General features: G+C 41.6%; 1 protein-coding gene across 2 annotated transcripts in view; it reads right to left on the bottom strand.

Moving 5' to 3' along the window:
• The window catches only part of CHCHD3 (coiled-coil-helix-coiled-coil-helix domain containing 3), a 267,475-nt gene extending 255,548 nt beyond the window's left edge, over positions 1-11,927 (bottom strand). The window contains exons 1-2 of one of the 2 annotated variants that reach the window (XM_036328655.1): positions 11,667-11,927; positions 56-143 (exon numbers count right to left, since the gene is read on the bottom strand). In XM_036328655.1, coding sequence (XP_036184548.1) covers positions 56-143; positions 11,667-11,747 — 169 coding nt within the window. In that variant the 5' untranslated portion in view covers positions 11,748-11,927. The remainder of the gene's footprint in view (positions 1-55; positions 144-11,666) is intronic. The other variant, XM_036328656.1, reaches the window with a different exon arrangement.
• Between the last annotated feature and the right edge of the window lie 3,376 nt (positions 11,928-15,303).

Raw genomic sequence — 15,303 nt, 5'->3', positions numbered from 1 at the left:
TTACGACTTCTGAATTGTCTACCAGAAAAATTCTAATATTAAAGTTCTGAAATACCTGAGGCACCATAAGCACCAGAATATCGGTGAGACTTCGAGCCTGATGGAGATGTTTCCTTCATACGATCAATCACATTTTCCGAAAGCTGAAAAAGCAACATCAAAATAAAATCAATTATAAAAGAGCAAGAAAGAGAGCAGTACAACAGCATCCAAGTAATTTAATCACCCATATCAATACATAATGAATGGCCTAAAGAAATTAGGCTAAATCTAATAGCTATAAAACTAAAAGCAAGTAAGAACAGTTTTAAGATTTCAAGATGCACCCCACAGCACTACTTTTTATTTCTTCTAATGCACTGCTAATTGCTCATTATAAATAACTTCTCCTCATTTTATACTGTGCACTAAATGGTAACCTCTGAGAAAATGCAAGCCATCAGAACTCCTTCGACTTGCTTCCCCCCAATCCTACAAATTAATGTATGCATGCAATGCGCCCTAGCTCCTTCCTTCCCTCCAGTCCCAAAGGAAATGGTCTGGTCCTCCCTTCTGTTCAAGACTAACCACAATCAGTCTTCAACAGATCTTATTATGCACCAACTATGTGCCAGGAACTAAGCTAGACTTTAGGTACTCAGCAATTACCAAGTTGCTTAAAGTAAAGAAGAAATAGGAAATCATTAGACATCCTATATAATAAAAGGCTAACATGCAAATAGACCGAATGGCGGAACAACCGGTCACTATGATGCACACTGACCACCAGGGGGCAGACCAGTGGTCAACGCAGGAGCTGCCCCCTGGTGGTCAGTGCACTCGCACAGGGGGAATGCCACTCTGTGAGAAGCCAAGCTCACAGGTGGCTAGCACAGCGGCAGTGGCGGAAGCCTCTCCCGCCTCCGTGCAGTCCTAAGGATGTATGACTGCCAGCCTAGGCCTGCTCCCTCAGTCAGTCTGACATCCCCCGAGGGCTCCTGGACTGCAAGAGGGTGCAGGCCGGGCTGAGGGACCCCACCCCCCACCCCCCAGTGCACAAATCTCGTGCACTGGGTCTCTAGTTTAAATATAATATGAAGCGTGCTACTCAAGACAGATGGTCTGTGATGAAGTACTCAGAAAGCATAATGGGTGGGGCATCTAGGTAGGCTTTGGGAGTGTGGCTGGGCATGGGGCTGGGAAGGCTGAATAGGACTTAGGAAGAGGAGCAGGATAAGAATACTCCAAAAGGAAGGAATAACAAATAGGCAGTTGGCAATAGGGCGCAGGCTCTGAGGAACACTCAGGTTAGAAGATTTGAGTCATCATCCCTCAGTTCTATCATATCATCCCTTTTCATTTTCTTTATAGCACTTACCATTATCTGATGCTTTCTTGTTTACAGCCTGCCTTTCACACTAGAAAGAAAGCTCCATGAAAGCAAGGATGTGGCTATCCTGTCTACTATGTTATCCCCAGAGCCTCAATAAGCCTGGTTAACTGAATAAATGGTTAAATAAATGAATGGAACAATATGAATGAATAAAACAATGGCTGAAGCAGGAAGCTGGAGAGGGGGCTTAGTGAGAGAAGATGGAAAGAGGATTACGTTTGAATACTCTTAGTAAGCCCTTCAAGTTAAGGAGTTTGAACTTGATCCCGGGGCAGACTGGGCACTACTGGAGGATTTAAGCAGGGTAATGACACAATCAGACTGACATTTTCAAAAGATCACTCTAGCTACAGTGTATAGAACAGACTGAACAGGGACAAGAACAGAAGCAGGAGGACCAATTAAGAAGCCATTAAGCATATGTCCACACAAAGACGAGCACAGGAATGCTCACAGCATCATTATTCATAATAGCAAGAGTGAAAACAAACAAATGTCCATCTACTGGTGAATGGATAAACAAAACATTACATTTCCATACCGTGGAATACAATTCAGCAATAAAAAGAAATGAAGTTCTGATATATGCTACAACATAGAAAAAACTAGAAGAGAATTAAAGTAAAGGAAGCCAGACACAAAAGGCCTCAGATCGTCTAATTCCATTTCTATGAACTACCCAGAAAAGGAACTGGATTTAGACAGAAAGTAGATACATGGTTGCCTAAGGCTGGGGTGGGAGTGGGGATTAACTGTAAATGGGCATGAGAGAGCTTACTGGGGTGAAGAAAATGTTCTAAAACTAAATTGTGGTGACAGCTGCACAACTTTGTAAATTTATTAGAATGTGTTATATACAGAAAACAGATAAACTTAATAATAGGTAAATTATCTATATATCTATATATATAAAAGCCTAAGTGACCATTACGACTGGATGACTGGACAACCAGATGACCAGCCAGTAGCTATGATGCGCACTGACCACCTCCAGCGGCAGGCCAACCTCCCACGGTCCCTCCCCTAGCCCCCTCCTGGCCGGCACCGATCAGCCCCAATCGGGACTGGGTGAGATGGCCCCAATTGGCCCCGATCACTGGCCAGGCAAGGAACTCCCCTCCCACCCTCCCACCCCCTGCCCCTCGTGCACAAATTCGTGCACTGGGCCTCTAGTACCATGATAAAGTTGTTTTGGGGAAAAAAACCAAAAAACTATTATGGCAATCCAGGAAGAACACATCCAAAAGATATTTAGGATTCAGCACAGCTAACCTTCACTGGGTGCTTACTGTGTGCCAGGCACAGCCAGCTTAAATAACTCGCCCTGGGTTTTACAGTTCACTAGGAGTGAAACCAGGATTCAAACCCAGAAATCCTGAATCTCAAGGTCACACTCAGAAACCCCGTTCCATGCCAGACTCAGTGTCTGACTAGGTATGGGAGTGAAGCAGAAGTCACCAAGCATGACGCCCAGGGCTCTGGGTCAAGTAAATGGGTGGTCCCCTCCTGAACCCTCAAAGACCTGCTTCCAATTTCCCTTCCCTAACCCAATGCAGCAGTGAAAGTGTTCTGGTAAAAGTCACCACTGACCACACAAATAACCTTTATGTTTATATTTCTATTAAAAAAATCTTTTCTATTTCTATTTATAAAGCACTTAATTTATGTGGGTTCCCTTTAGCATCTAACACCTTTGGTAACTCCCTCTTCTGGGAACCCCTCCCTTGGCTTTTCTGGCATCCCACTGCCTGGCTGTCCTAGGACTCTGGCCACATCTTATCTCTTTTGTGGGCATCCTCTCCCTGCCTACCCTTAAATACTAGAGGGGCCCAAACCCTGTTCTTTACCTTCATTTTCTTCTCACTCTAGTGCTCTTGCTGGTACTCTCATTCACTCTTTACTTTTAACTGTTATTGATAATGAATAAATTCTAAATCCATTATCTCCAGCCAAGACCTGTATCCCAGAAGACAAACCTATACATTGAATTGCTTTTTGGACACCTCCCCTTCAGACTACAAGCAGTCCAACTGAACATGTTGCAAATTGAATTGGTGCTCACCAAAAATCTCTTCCTGCATTCCTAATCTCATTAATGAGACCACTTCCATAGAATTTCCTAAATCAAAATGTAGGACAGTCCTCGACTCTTCTCTCTCCCTCATTCTTAGCCATGACTTCCTAAGCCCCTAAATATTTAATGAATCCATCATCTCCTTTCCAATCCCGTGTCCCTTGCTCTAATTCATGGCACCATTGATAATCCTCCTAAAATACAAACCTGATTACATCACTCCCTGCTTCAAATCCTGCAAGTTACCTTCTGTCAACAGGAAATTCCAAATTATTTGCATGGTGTTGACGACTTCCTCATCATCTAGCTTTATGGCCTAACTCTCCGACCTCAACTTCCATAGCTTTTCTGGTAATACTTCGAACCCTGTTCTCCACCCATACTGGCTTCTTGTTTATTGCCTTCTCTTTGCCTTTACACACACCTACCTGCCTTTGCCCCTCCCTGGCACCTTGGGAGGGAATCACCTTTCCAAAAATCCAGTTCAAAAATCCCAACACCTTCTCTCACCAGTTTCCCATTCCATCCCAACACTGCCTAACCAAAGCTACCTTCCCTTGTCCCACCCTGCACAAATCTCCAACAGGCCTTTCCACAAAATTGTGAGTTCCTATATATTATGTTCACTAGGCCACGTACTAATTGAGGTCCTTGGGATACATCAGTGAACAAAATAGTTTCTACCTAAACAGTTATTTACATCTCAGGATCTAAAGCAGAATGATGGTGAGACAATAAAGGAAAAGACCACAGCTCTAAAGGAAAACCCCATGACTCCTTCCCTGGGAGAGAAATAGAAAGGAGAGCGCCAGGGGACTTCCTATTTGAAGATGCCAGGGCTAGGTGCATCTTTTCCAACAACTGAAAGCCACTGAGACTGCTGCTGAAACTCTCCTGCAAAGCTGAAATACATCTTGGGAAAACCCTTTAAGACTGACTCCAATCCTCTCAAGAGGATTATATATATATATATATATAGAGAGAGAGAGAGAGAGAGAGAGAGAGAGAGAGAGAGAGAGCGATCCTGAGTAACATCCAGTTATGAGTAACATCAGGACCACAGCAGTAACCCCCAACCTCTATTCCAGTGCTTTCTCCACTATTGAACAATGCACCTTCAATCCCACATGATAAAATAAAACTATCACCACTTCCTCTCAAGGAGATAAAATAAACCTTAAGTTTTAGAGTCATAAAGCTAGTTTAATTGCTATATCATGTACTATATAATATATATTATACTAATATAGTATGTTATACAATGTATGTTTATAGTATATATGTATTTATAGTATATATTACTATACTGTGTTATATACTATACTATATACTACAATATACAATATATACTATAAACTACATATCTAATATAGTTTGTGTTTAAAGCTAATATATATATAAAGCTAATATGACAAATATTTTTTTATATTTGAATTTATATATCTCAGGTCAAAGTCAAAGAACTACAACTACACTATAGATGTATATACTAGTATATATAGTTAAGCTAATCAGAGGTGCATGTGCTTGCTAAAAATCAAGCACTAGCTATACACCCTCACCTGTATTGGAGACAAGCCACCATAGTTCTAAATACCACTTCATCTTCGTCTCACCAAAATCCAAGCCTTGCCATTGTCTATTGCTGCTTTCAAAACGAATGCTACAAAAAATCTTCCAACCCCCAAATCAGCCTCAAAAGTATCATTCTTCAAGAGTAAAATAAAAAGCTTGCCCAGAACAAAGGGAAAAAACACTGGCCACCTACTAGCTACAACCAGCCTAGGGAGGCACCTCCATGGGCCTCACTGTCCTCTTATGAAAACTGGAAATAATGCCGACGTCTGGAGTTACAGGAAGGATGACAGGTGCAACGCAAACTCTAACGTGCTCCACAAATATTTGGTAATTACCAATACAGTGCCAGTCACTGGGATTTCAACTGAGCCTTCATCTTGGTTTCCTCTCATCGGCTCAGCCTGAGTTGTGTTCTGAGCTCCTGCTCTACGGCATACAGAAGAAAAGGCCGCTAGCCATTGCACTGAGTTCTGGGATAGCATAGAAGGTGCTAATTGTTCCTTATCTATGCTCTCTGTGTAGTAAACGTGCAATGTCTCTTTCAGCCTAATCACTAATTATTTCTTGTTTTCATTTTTGTCAAAAATACACTGTTTACTTAAATGTCAAATTCAGAATATTTCCAACTACGGTCTTTGGTTATGTTTTTTAAGTAAATTTATAAGCATGTCCTTCAAAGGAGCACACTTCATTTTTTGAGTTGATAAACATGCTGTAGGGTTGCCTTATTGAGAGTCAACCTCTTTTTTGTTGGTACTGTTCTTAAAATCATTCCTAAGTGCATTCTCGGGTCTTTCGCTGGGAGCAGCAATGCAGCCTCCCATTGACTTACCCTCTCCCCAGTTCCCCAGCTTCGTGGATACAAGCAAGAGCCATGTTATCCTTTGGATCTCAAGTTAATACCTGCTGAGCTGACCTTCCAGACCTGCACACTTACCTGCTCCCTTCTGTGGACTGTGGTACTCACTGTGAAGCAGCTGCCAAGATTTAGAGATGCTGGCCAGGGTTATACACACAACATGCAGCTACAGAACAGCTCTTCTTTGTGATTGAAACTGACCCAAAATGGAGGTCAAAAGTACAACATAAGCTTCTGCAAGAGCCGGATAAGCAGCTTCTGTATGAGACGCAACTTCTTTAGGAAACACCTTTGCTTACAGAGAACTTCCCATAAAGGTCTACAGCTACTGTACCTCGTTTCCAGACATCTCTGGACTCTCCACCAAGGCAAATACCAAGTGCGACTTACAGAAACTATTTGTAGCAAAGAATGGTGAAATAACCCACATATACTCATACACATTAATGCTAGAATTATGCTCTGAGGTCCATGGATTCAGGAGTCTATGGATTAATTCTTCAATTGTATGCAAAATGGTCTGCTTATTGCATTGTTCTGGGCGGAGTCCCAGCTTACAGGTGTACAGCAATCTATGAATGAACAGAAGTTAAGAACCACTGTTCTAATGTAGGGAGAAGAGAAGCAGGCCTGCCCGCACAGCAGAATTCAGTCCCCTGACTTTGGTTATCCACCCTGTTCTCTATTGCTCCTGGAAACAAATCTAAGTAAATGGGGCTGGCCAATTTTGGATTTGTACTGCTCACCACACCATGTGCTCCAGAGAAGAGGAAAATATGTGTCTCTTCTATGGTCTCCGCACTCATCTCTTCCCACCCACCTTGGCTGTTCTTATCAAAAATTCGCACAAATACACCACCCACCAACCCAGAATCCAGTATTTCTCAGGAACAGGAGACTGGATGAGATAGATAAAAAAAAAAAAAAAAAAGTATTTCTACTTCCAAGGAACAGAGTAGAAGGAGAAAGAGACTATTTTAAGTTGCCATTCTCTAAGACGGAGAGTTAGAACCACATGAGGCAGAACCATTCAAACCTTCACCTGTGCAATAGTTTTTCTCATCTTCTTCCAGATGTCTTATCAAATCAATTAAAGGACTCAGACCCATTTTCTCACTTGGTCTTCCTTCCATGCAGCATAGGTCATTTTCTGAGAGAGGACCGGTTTTCTTTACAATTACCATTTTAAGACAAAGGCTCCAAAAATTGCCATTATTTTTTGTGAGAAATTACTCCCAAATACTTACCTTTGGGCATGGGAGGAGGGGAAATGCCATTTATATAATGTAATTTTCAGCTTATGTTTGTAGGTTGTAATTTTTAGCTTAGGTGTGCAGTTTGTAAGTTGTATTTCTTTGTAGTTGTTATTAGTGGGAAATGTGAACTTCTACAGTCTATATAACATCCAGAAAGCTGAACATGGTACAATGCCCAAGAGACTCATGGAAAGGAACCAATCATCTACCAGTTAACTGGTTACCGGGACAACACGCCTTAACATTCCAGTGACTGACTGGATTTGCAGCTCCTATTAATGTACTCTCTCCAGGAGCCTCAAGAACATCCACATGAAATAACCTCTTCACTCAGAGCAGCGGTTCTCAACCTGTGGGTCGCGACCCCTTTGGCGGTCGAAGGACCCTTTCACAGGGGTCGCCTAAGACCACCCTCCATAGCAGATACTTACATTACGATTCATAACAGTAGCAACATTACAGTTATGAAGTAGCAACGAAAATAATTTTATGGTTGGGTCCCAACATGAGGAACTGTATTTAAAGGGCCAGAAGGTTGAGAACCACTGATTTAGAGGCTCTCCGCTGTCAGAGCTTCCTAAAGCACTAGTTGTGTCCCATGTAAGTAAGCAGAGTACCGGCTCCTGTGAATCTCAGCTTGCAACTTCAAGGCCAGGTGCAGAGATTAGCTTATGCCTGGAAAGCATGATAAATATTAGTTTGAAAGTGATATTCATTGAAGTTGACATTTGCTCTGGAAGGGTTCACTCACAGCTCTGATGTTTCAGATAAACTTGTGAAAGACTGAGTAGAGGCACACTTGCCAAGCAGGCCCAGCAGGTGCTCAGAAAAATCCTATTAAACACATGCAACATAATAAAAATGCTTGGCCTTTTTTATCACACGAAATTTATTTTAGACTTGCAGAGGAGGGCAAGGCAGGAGGGTGGCCTTTCATCCAACCTGTAAGTTATTTCAGATTCAAAGTTAGAATCAGGTGTAAGAACACGGGTTATTTTATGGAAGTGTGGGGAAAGCTATCAATTACTAAGAATAAAGAAAGAAAAAAACAAGACCTTAGAAATACCATGAAAATAACACCTGATAGGTGAGAAGAAACTTTAAACTTAAAATTATAAGTAGGTCCTTTAATTCCTAGCTATTGAAGCAAGAAAAATCTAGGAAACATGATCTATTAATAAACCACACTAGCCCTGGCCAGTGTGGTTCAGTTGGTTGAGCATCATCCTGTGCACCAAAAGGTCTCCAGTTTGATTCCTGGTCAGGGCACATGCCCAGACTGCAGGTTCGATCCCCAGTCAATCGAGGTGCATACAGGAGGCAACAGATAGATGTTTTTCTCTCACATTGATGTTTCTGTCTCTCCCTCCCCACTACCTTCCTCTCTAAAAAGAAAAAAAAGAAAAAATCAATAAAAACATATTTTAAAATAACTAAACACAGCCTATTACCCAAAGCCTCCTGTTGCTTACTAAATGTTACTCCTTGTATATTACGATAAATGAAGATGAAATTAGTATCCTTATTAGTGGAACACAGAATTGGTTTTCCTGCAGTGACCGAGTCTGCTGAACTGTTGTACACTCTCATTTCTATGAGTGTTGCCATAAATGTTTGACAATAGGGCAAATTTGGAAAGTTTTCTTCAGCCAAGTTGAACTAGCCTATCTTCAATTCAACAGTGACGTTTGGGCCTCATCAGCACCACGTTTCCATCACCTAAAGACAGTGACAAACATAAAACTGGCATTGTTGCTTATCCTTCCCCATAGCTCGGGGAGAGGAGATGACTGTTTCAAGCTAAGTATAATTAGCTGAAAACATCTAAAAACACCGAGACAACTGTCACACAGGCAATCCATTGCAGAACTCGCTTTCCCAGTCCACACCTCTTCAGGTGTGCCTGTGGGAGCACAATATAGTCTTACTTTTACCTATTATTTTAAGTTCATATCCGTTTACCTATCCATCCTCTGATCAGCTCTTGCTACAGCTACTACTCATATAAGTACCAAACGCTCTCAAAGTACTAGGCACTGTGCTAGATGCTTACATACATTATGTCAAATTCTCACAAGCAGCACTGGATACCTAAGTATCACAATTAGGCTGCATTCTCCAGATGGACTGAACAGGGAAACACATCCAAAGTGGCCTGTCCAGGGCCACACAGCGAAGTGAGAGGCAGAGCTAGGACCAAACCCAGGTCTGCCTGGTTCTGCAGCCCATGCTCTTTCCACAAAACCACACAGCATTGCGGAAGAACCTTAGAATATTAGGTGTGGAAGGAGCCCTACACAACAGCTGCCTTTTATTAAAAATCCACGACGTGCCACGTGCTCTCAATACCTTACCTCATCTTCTTACCACAATCGCGTAGTGCTGGTTCAGGATAGTGAAATAAGAACAAATATGAGACTTGTCCAAGGCTATAGGTTGGTAAACGCCTCATATGAAATTTAAACTGAGGTTTATTTAATTCCAAGTTGGTGTTCTTTTGACCAAGACCTCGAAAAAAATCGCAGTGGCCCCTTAGTACTCAACAATTCAACAGCGTGCTATTTTTAGAGGAAACTGCGATGGGCTGAGTACGGCCACAAGAAACTTATGGTGCCACTAAACTCACAGGATTTCAAACCTGGAAGAGATTAGAGAGCGTAGTGCTGTCCTCAAGCCCCATCATTTTGCAGATGAGAAAACTGAAGGTCAGAGATTGCAAATCATGCTTGAAAAAAGGATTTGAAGCAACAGGGAGAACACTGAAAGGCCATTCCAGGTGAAGGGTATATACTGCAGAAAAGCAAGCACAGAGGTCAAATGAGCATGGTGTGTGCTTGAACCAGAATAGGTAACACGTACTCTGCAAGAAAAAATAAATAAGACACCCCCATTAAGTTGAGTGCCCAAAGGAAATAGCTCCTTTTGTGAAAAAAAAAAAAAAATTAAGTTTGAAAATAAAAGGCTTTTCTAGTCCATCTTCCCATTTTGATCTAATGCCTATCCCTACTATCACACTTATTTAACTTTACCTAATATTTGACAAGAATCTCTGTGCTGTAGCCAAATTCTCTTTTGATTTTGTTTGTTGCCATTACCGTGTCTGTACTAGAGTATGTGAACATGGATTTATACATTTTTCTACCCAGTGTCTTCTCACCCAAAACTTACTTTGCTTTTCCTTGCTTTTATTTCTTTCCTACCCTTTGGCTTAGAACACTCAATGCCTAAAGGCAAGATTAAACAAATCTCTGTATAAAACTCAGAGTTTACAGTAATTGTTATTTTACTCCAAATGGTACCAATTAAACCACAAAAGCTCAAAGAATACAGCCTCTGACGTCTTATTTTAAAATGTGGTTATGCCATTAATTAATATGCTATAAAGAAATGCTGGTCACAGACCAAAAATGGAGTTCAACAGTCTGAGTTTCTGTAAAGAAGACTTTAATAAAATTCTTCTCAAGGTTAACAGTTTCAGAGTAAAAAGTTTTTAAACACTTTAAAGTACTCAATAAGTTTTATTTCCTAATCACAAATGCTAAGAATTAACACACATAATTCACTTATGCTGGGTGTGCAATAACAGAGGAAGAAAAGTAAAAACGATTATAAAACTCTCTAAAGTCAAAGTGCTTCCTTTCACTAGAGTCAGGCAGACTTCCACAAATGTGAGGCTCCAAGTTCAGGTGCAGGGGAGACGTTAGCGCTGGGACACTGCCACCCTGGAGAAAAATCAAGTTCCCAGCTTATGTATCAAGCACATGGCTGGGGGCATTTAAAAACTCCCTACAATGTGTGGGTGGGAGCTGACGGCGTTCCTTCCAGTGGCCTGAAAAACTGCAATCCTATCTCCAGCCCTATCAGGCTGGCAGGCACCGGTCCTGAAGCAGCTGGGCCTCGTCCAGAACCAAGGCCTGACGGGCCACAGAGGAGGTGCCTTGGAAAGACGAGATGTCGAGTGAAATGGAAGGAGGGAGAAGCCAAAAGTCACCTGAGGCCAAAAAAAGTCTCTGATGGATGGGTGTGTGGGTGTGTATGTGCTGGGGAAATGGGTGGCATGAGATAAAGAGTACTAAATGACAGAACAAATAAAGGGGTCCTTAAAAATGCCACTTGGCCCCAAGAGAGGTAATGTGGGCAGTGCACAAGCAAGGTCCGGGTCCTGAACCCAGAAGAAATAAGACGAGCCCCATTTCACAGATGGGTACAGTGAGGCAGGGGTTTCAAATTAAGCCCCACAACGAGTGATCAATGCAGTCAACACTATACTGCAAGCCTCTGGAGGATCTATCAACCTGGCACTCCCCACCCAGCCAGCCAGCAGTGCTCAGCACTGGGCACACAACCGGATCACAGCTCTGAATGAACGTCCCAAGTCTTGAAACTTCAAGCTTCTTTGCAGAAAACTCGGCTTCGGGCCGGACAACACTGGGGGCCAGGCCGAGGGGAACTAGGCTGAGCGGGTCCCGGGAAGGTCGATGGTTTGGGGTCCGAGTACTGGCCCTCCGCCCGCCCACTGTCACTCACCCGGATGCCCTTCACCACGGTGATGTTCTCATTCTCGTCCGCCTCGAAGGTGACCCGGCGTGTGCTGGAGGCCCCGCCCATGGCTGCTTCTGTCCCTGCAGAGCCCTAGCGCGGACCCCTGAGCACTTCAGGCCCCACGCGCACCCACGCGCGTGGACGTACCCGGACGCTTGCCTCGCACGGCGAGGGCAAGGCCACGACCCCAAGAAGCAAGGAGAAGGCGCGGGCCCTCAGCTCCCACCTCCTCCGGTCACGCTCCACAACGAAATGCCTCCGGTTGGTGGGAGATACAAACGGCCCGCCTCTACTCTGAAGGGACACCCAGATTGGTTGTTCCGGACCCGGATGCTATGGCAACAGGTGGTGTTTGACAGGGTTTCCGGAGCCCCTGGGTATAGTGGGAATTGTAGTCTCGATCTGGCGCCAGAGGTGCCGGGAGAACTCGCCCATAATCTGGAGAGTGCAAGGGGAGTGTGGCATTCTGGGAGTTGTGGTCCTCACTGCCCCAAAGGCTCCTAACGGGGCAACTTCCCAGGAAGTTCATTCTACTAGTAACTACTGTCAACATAAGAAACATCCAAACCTGTAGGAATTTTTATGACTTTATTTGAGCCAAACTGACGACAGTCGCTGGGAAGCAAAATCTCAACAGAGTGAGGAAATGCTCAGGAGAATGACAATTTTGCAGTTTATTTTACACATTATAATCAAAGGAGGAGGTGTAAGGAGGGTACATGAAATTCATTAGTGGTAGATTAGGGAGGTGGGAGAAAGCAAAGAGAGGAAATGTCTGGGACTGGATAATGAGCCAAATGAAGAAATAAATACTTCTTTTCATCAGTGCATACAGGATAGTTAACATTTACAGAACATAGAGATGGTATCAGGGAACAGGGTAACATTGAGGGGTTCTGTGATCTGCTCTGATGGGAGATGGTGCCCTTAGAGGTCTGGAAAAGAGGGGGATTACACTAACATTCCAAAGGTATGTTATCCTAGATGCAAAAAGACAGTAGACAGGCTCAGTTAGGGTCAAGATTTACCTTTGTCAAGGAAGATAGTGCCCTACGACATAACTATCCACATGACTCGATTTTAGTTAAGAAGATTTACTTTCAGACCATCTTATGTGGTTGCTTGAAGTCCCTGAGTTTGTGAAGTCCACCATGCAGGCCTCCCCTAAGCACATCCGGTTTAGTAAGTGGCCCACACTACTATCTTCAGTACCTTTCAACATTAAAAAGCAGTCAGCCACCACACAGCATGGCATCCTCTTCTTCCAAAAATACCACCAAAAAAGCAGTAACATTTTCCATCTCCAATTATGCGCTGATTTATTACTCCTGGAGTCTGTAGGACAGAGGCTGGTTTTTTTCATCTCTGTATTCCTAATCAGTAGCAGGGTATTGGATTTATTATTGCACGTCATCATTTTGTTACTTTCAACATACACAAATTGTATTGTGCTCCTTTGCAGTTCTGAGACTACATGCTATTTTGTACGAGTTCTCAAGTTGTACAATATGTTTTAACCTTCGTTCTACAGGGAAGTAAAAAGCCCAGAAATCGTGTCTTTTGTTTCTTTGGGACCTCCCCTCCACAAACAACACCCTTTACACTTATTACCCCAATAGTACAGCACTTCTTGGAGGTTCTACATAAAACAGGTGCTCAAGAAATTCTTACCAAAATAATCAATTACAAAGGAAAGAGTTCCTTGGGAAATACAGAGACAAAGGAACCACTATATATTTTAAATATATTTATCTCCTTATAATATTAAATGTGTTCATTCAACCAAATACATATGATGAAGGCTAATCATGAATTATAGTGTGGTGCCTTCACTTTTTATGACACAGAAACATGTAAATGGTCTTATCAAGTAATCTAAAAGTACTTTAGAGATGCAATACAGTATTTTTAACTATAGTGGATCTTGAAAGTCCTCATCACAAGAAAAAAATTGAAACTATGTATGAGGACAGATGTTAGCTAGATTTATTGTGGTGATCATTTCACAATATGTACAAGTATGGACTCATGATGTTGTATGCCTGAAACTAATGTGTATATGTCAATTATACATCAATTAAAAAATAAAATAAATAAAAATGCTTTAGGCCTTGGTGTGGCTCAGTGGTTGAGCATCTTCCTGTGCACTCACAGGTCGCCATTTGGATTCCTGATCAGGGCGTGTGTCTGATTTTTTGGGCTTGATCCCCAGTCAGAATGCATGTAGGGATGGAGAGAGGGAAGCTGATTGATGTTTCTCTCTCTCTCTCTCTCTCTTTTCCTCTCTCTCAAAAAAAAATTCAATAAATACATATTTTTAAAAATTACTTTAGAATTCATAATCTATTACAACCAAAAACAACAAAGAAAACTTCTGAGTTTTTAAAAAAAGATATATCTTCTTATAAAAAATGCCTAATATAACAATATTGTTTTATCAATTTCAAAGTCAGGCCTACAGCCCCTCCTAAAGAAAACCTGTTGCAATACCCAGAACCTATACTCTCTCTGACCACAGCTTATTAATGATCCTCTAACCAGCGGTTCTCAACCTGTGGGTCGTGACTCCTTTGGGGGTCAAACGACCCTTTCATAGGGGTCACCTAAGACCATCCTGCATATCAGATATCAAAAAGCCACTAAAAAACTATTAAAGCTAATAAAAACAAGTTTAGCAAGGTGCAAGATGCAAGATCAACATACAAGATCAACATACAAGAATTAATTGCATTTCTATATACTAGCAATTAACATGCCAAAATTTACATTACAATTCATAACAGTAGCAACATTACAGTTATGAAGTAGCAATGAAAATAATTTTATGGTTGGGTCACAACATGAGGAACTGTATTTAAAGGGCCAGAAGGTTGAGAACCACTGTGTCTAACCCAAAGGCAGCATTTATTTACCAGAGAGCTATGAGCTAGAATGCAAACTTTGCCCAAACAAAAATCATAGCTAACACTTGAGCCAATCTTAGTCTCTAGTTTATTTTTTCCCCTTTTCTGTATCTCTACTTAAACTTGAAAATTTAGAACATACAAAAAGATAGGAAACAGAGAAGGTATGATACTGACTCAGAAACATGAGGCATTGTAGGAAACTAGAGATAGGCGGAAGCATAAACTGTAAGAAGAATAAAAGACTTCCATTAGAAAAGAAGTAAAATTATATCTATTTACAGAAGATGTGTCATTAAAAATAGAAAAATACCAAGAAATCCACTAAAAAACTATTAAAGCTAATAAAAAAACAAGTTTAGCAAGATGCAAGATACAAGATCAACATACCAGAATTAATTGCATTTCTATAAACTAGCAATTAACATGCCAAAATTAAACTAAGAAATTCCTTTATGATAGCATAAAAGCACTTCAAATATCCATTAGCTGATGACTGTATACACAAATGTAGTATATCCAGACAATGGAATATTACTCAGCAATAAAAAAAGAACAAAGTACTGACATATGCTAGAATATGGATGAACCTCAAGGATATTATGCAAAACAAAAAATAAGCCCAACACAAAAATCCACATATTGTATGATTTCATTTAGATGAAATGTTCAGAATGGGCCAATCTATAGAAAATGAAAGTAGTTTAGGCTTGCCAAGG

Source organism: Myotis myotis, unplaced genomic scaffold, assembly GCF_014108235.1.
Source record: "Myotis myotis isolate mMyoMyo1 unplaced genomic scaffold, mMyoMyo1.p scaffold_m19_p_11, whole genome shotgun sequence".
Taxonomy (NCBI): Eukaryota; Metazoa; Chordata; class Mammalia; order Chiroptera; family Vespertilionidae; genus Myotis; species Myotis myotis.
This window is presented reverse-complemented; position numbering and strand designations above follow the sequence as displayed.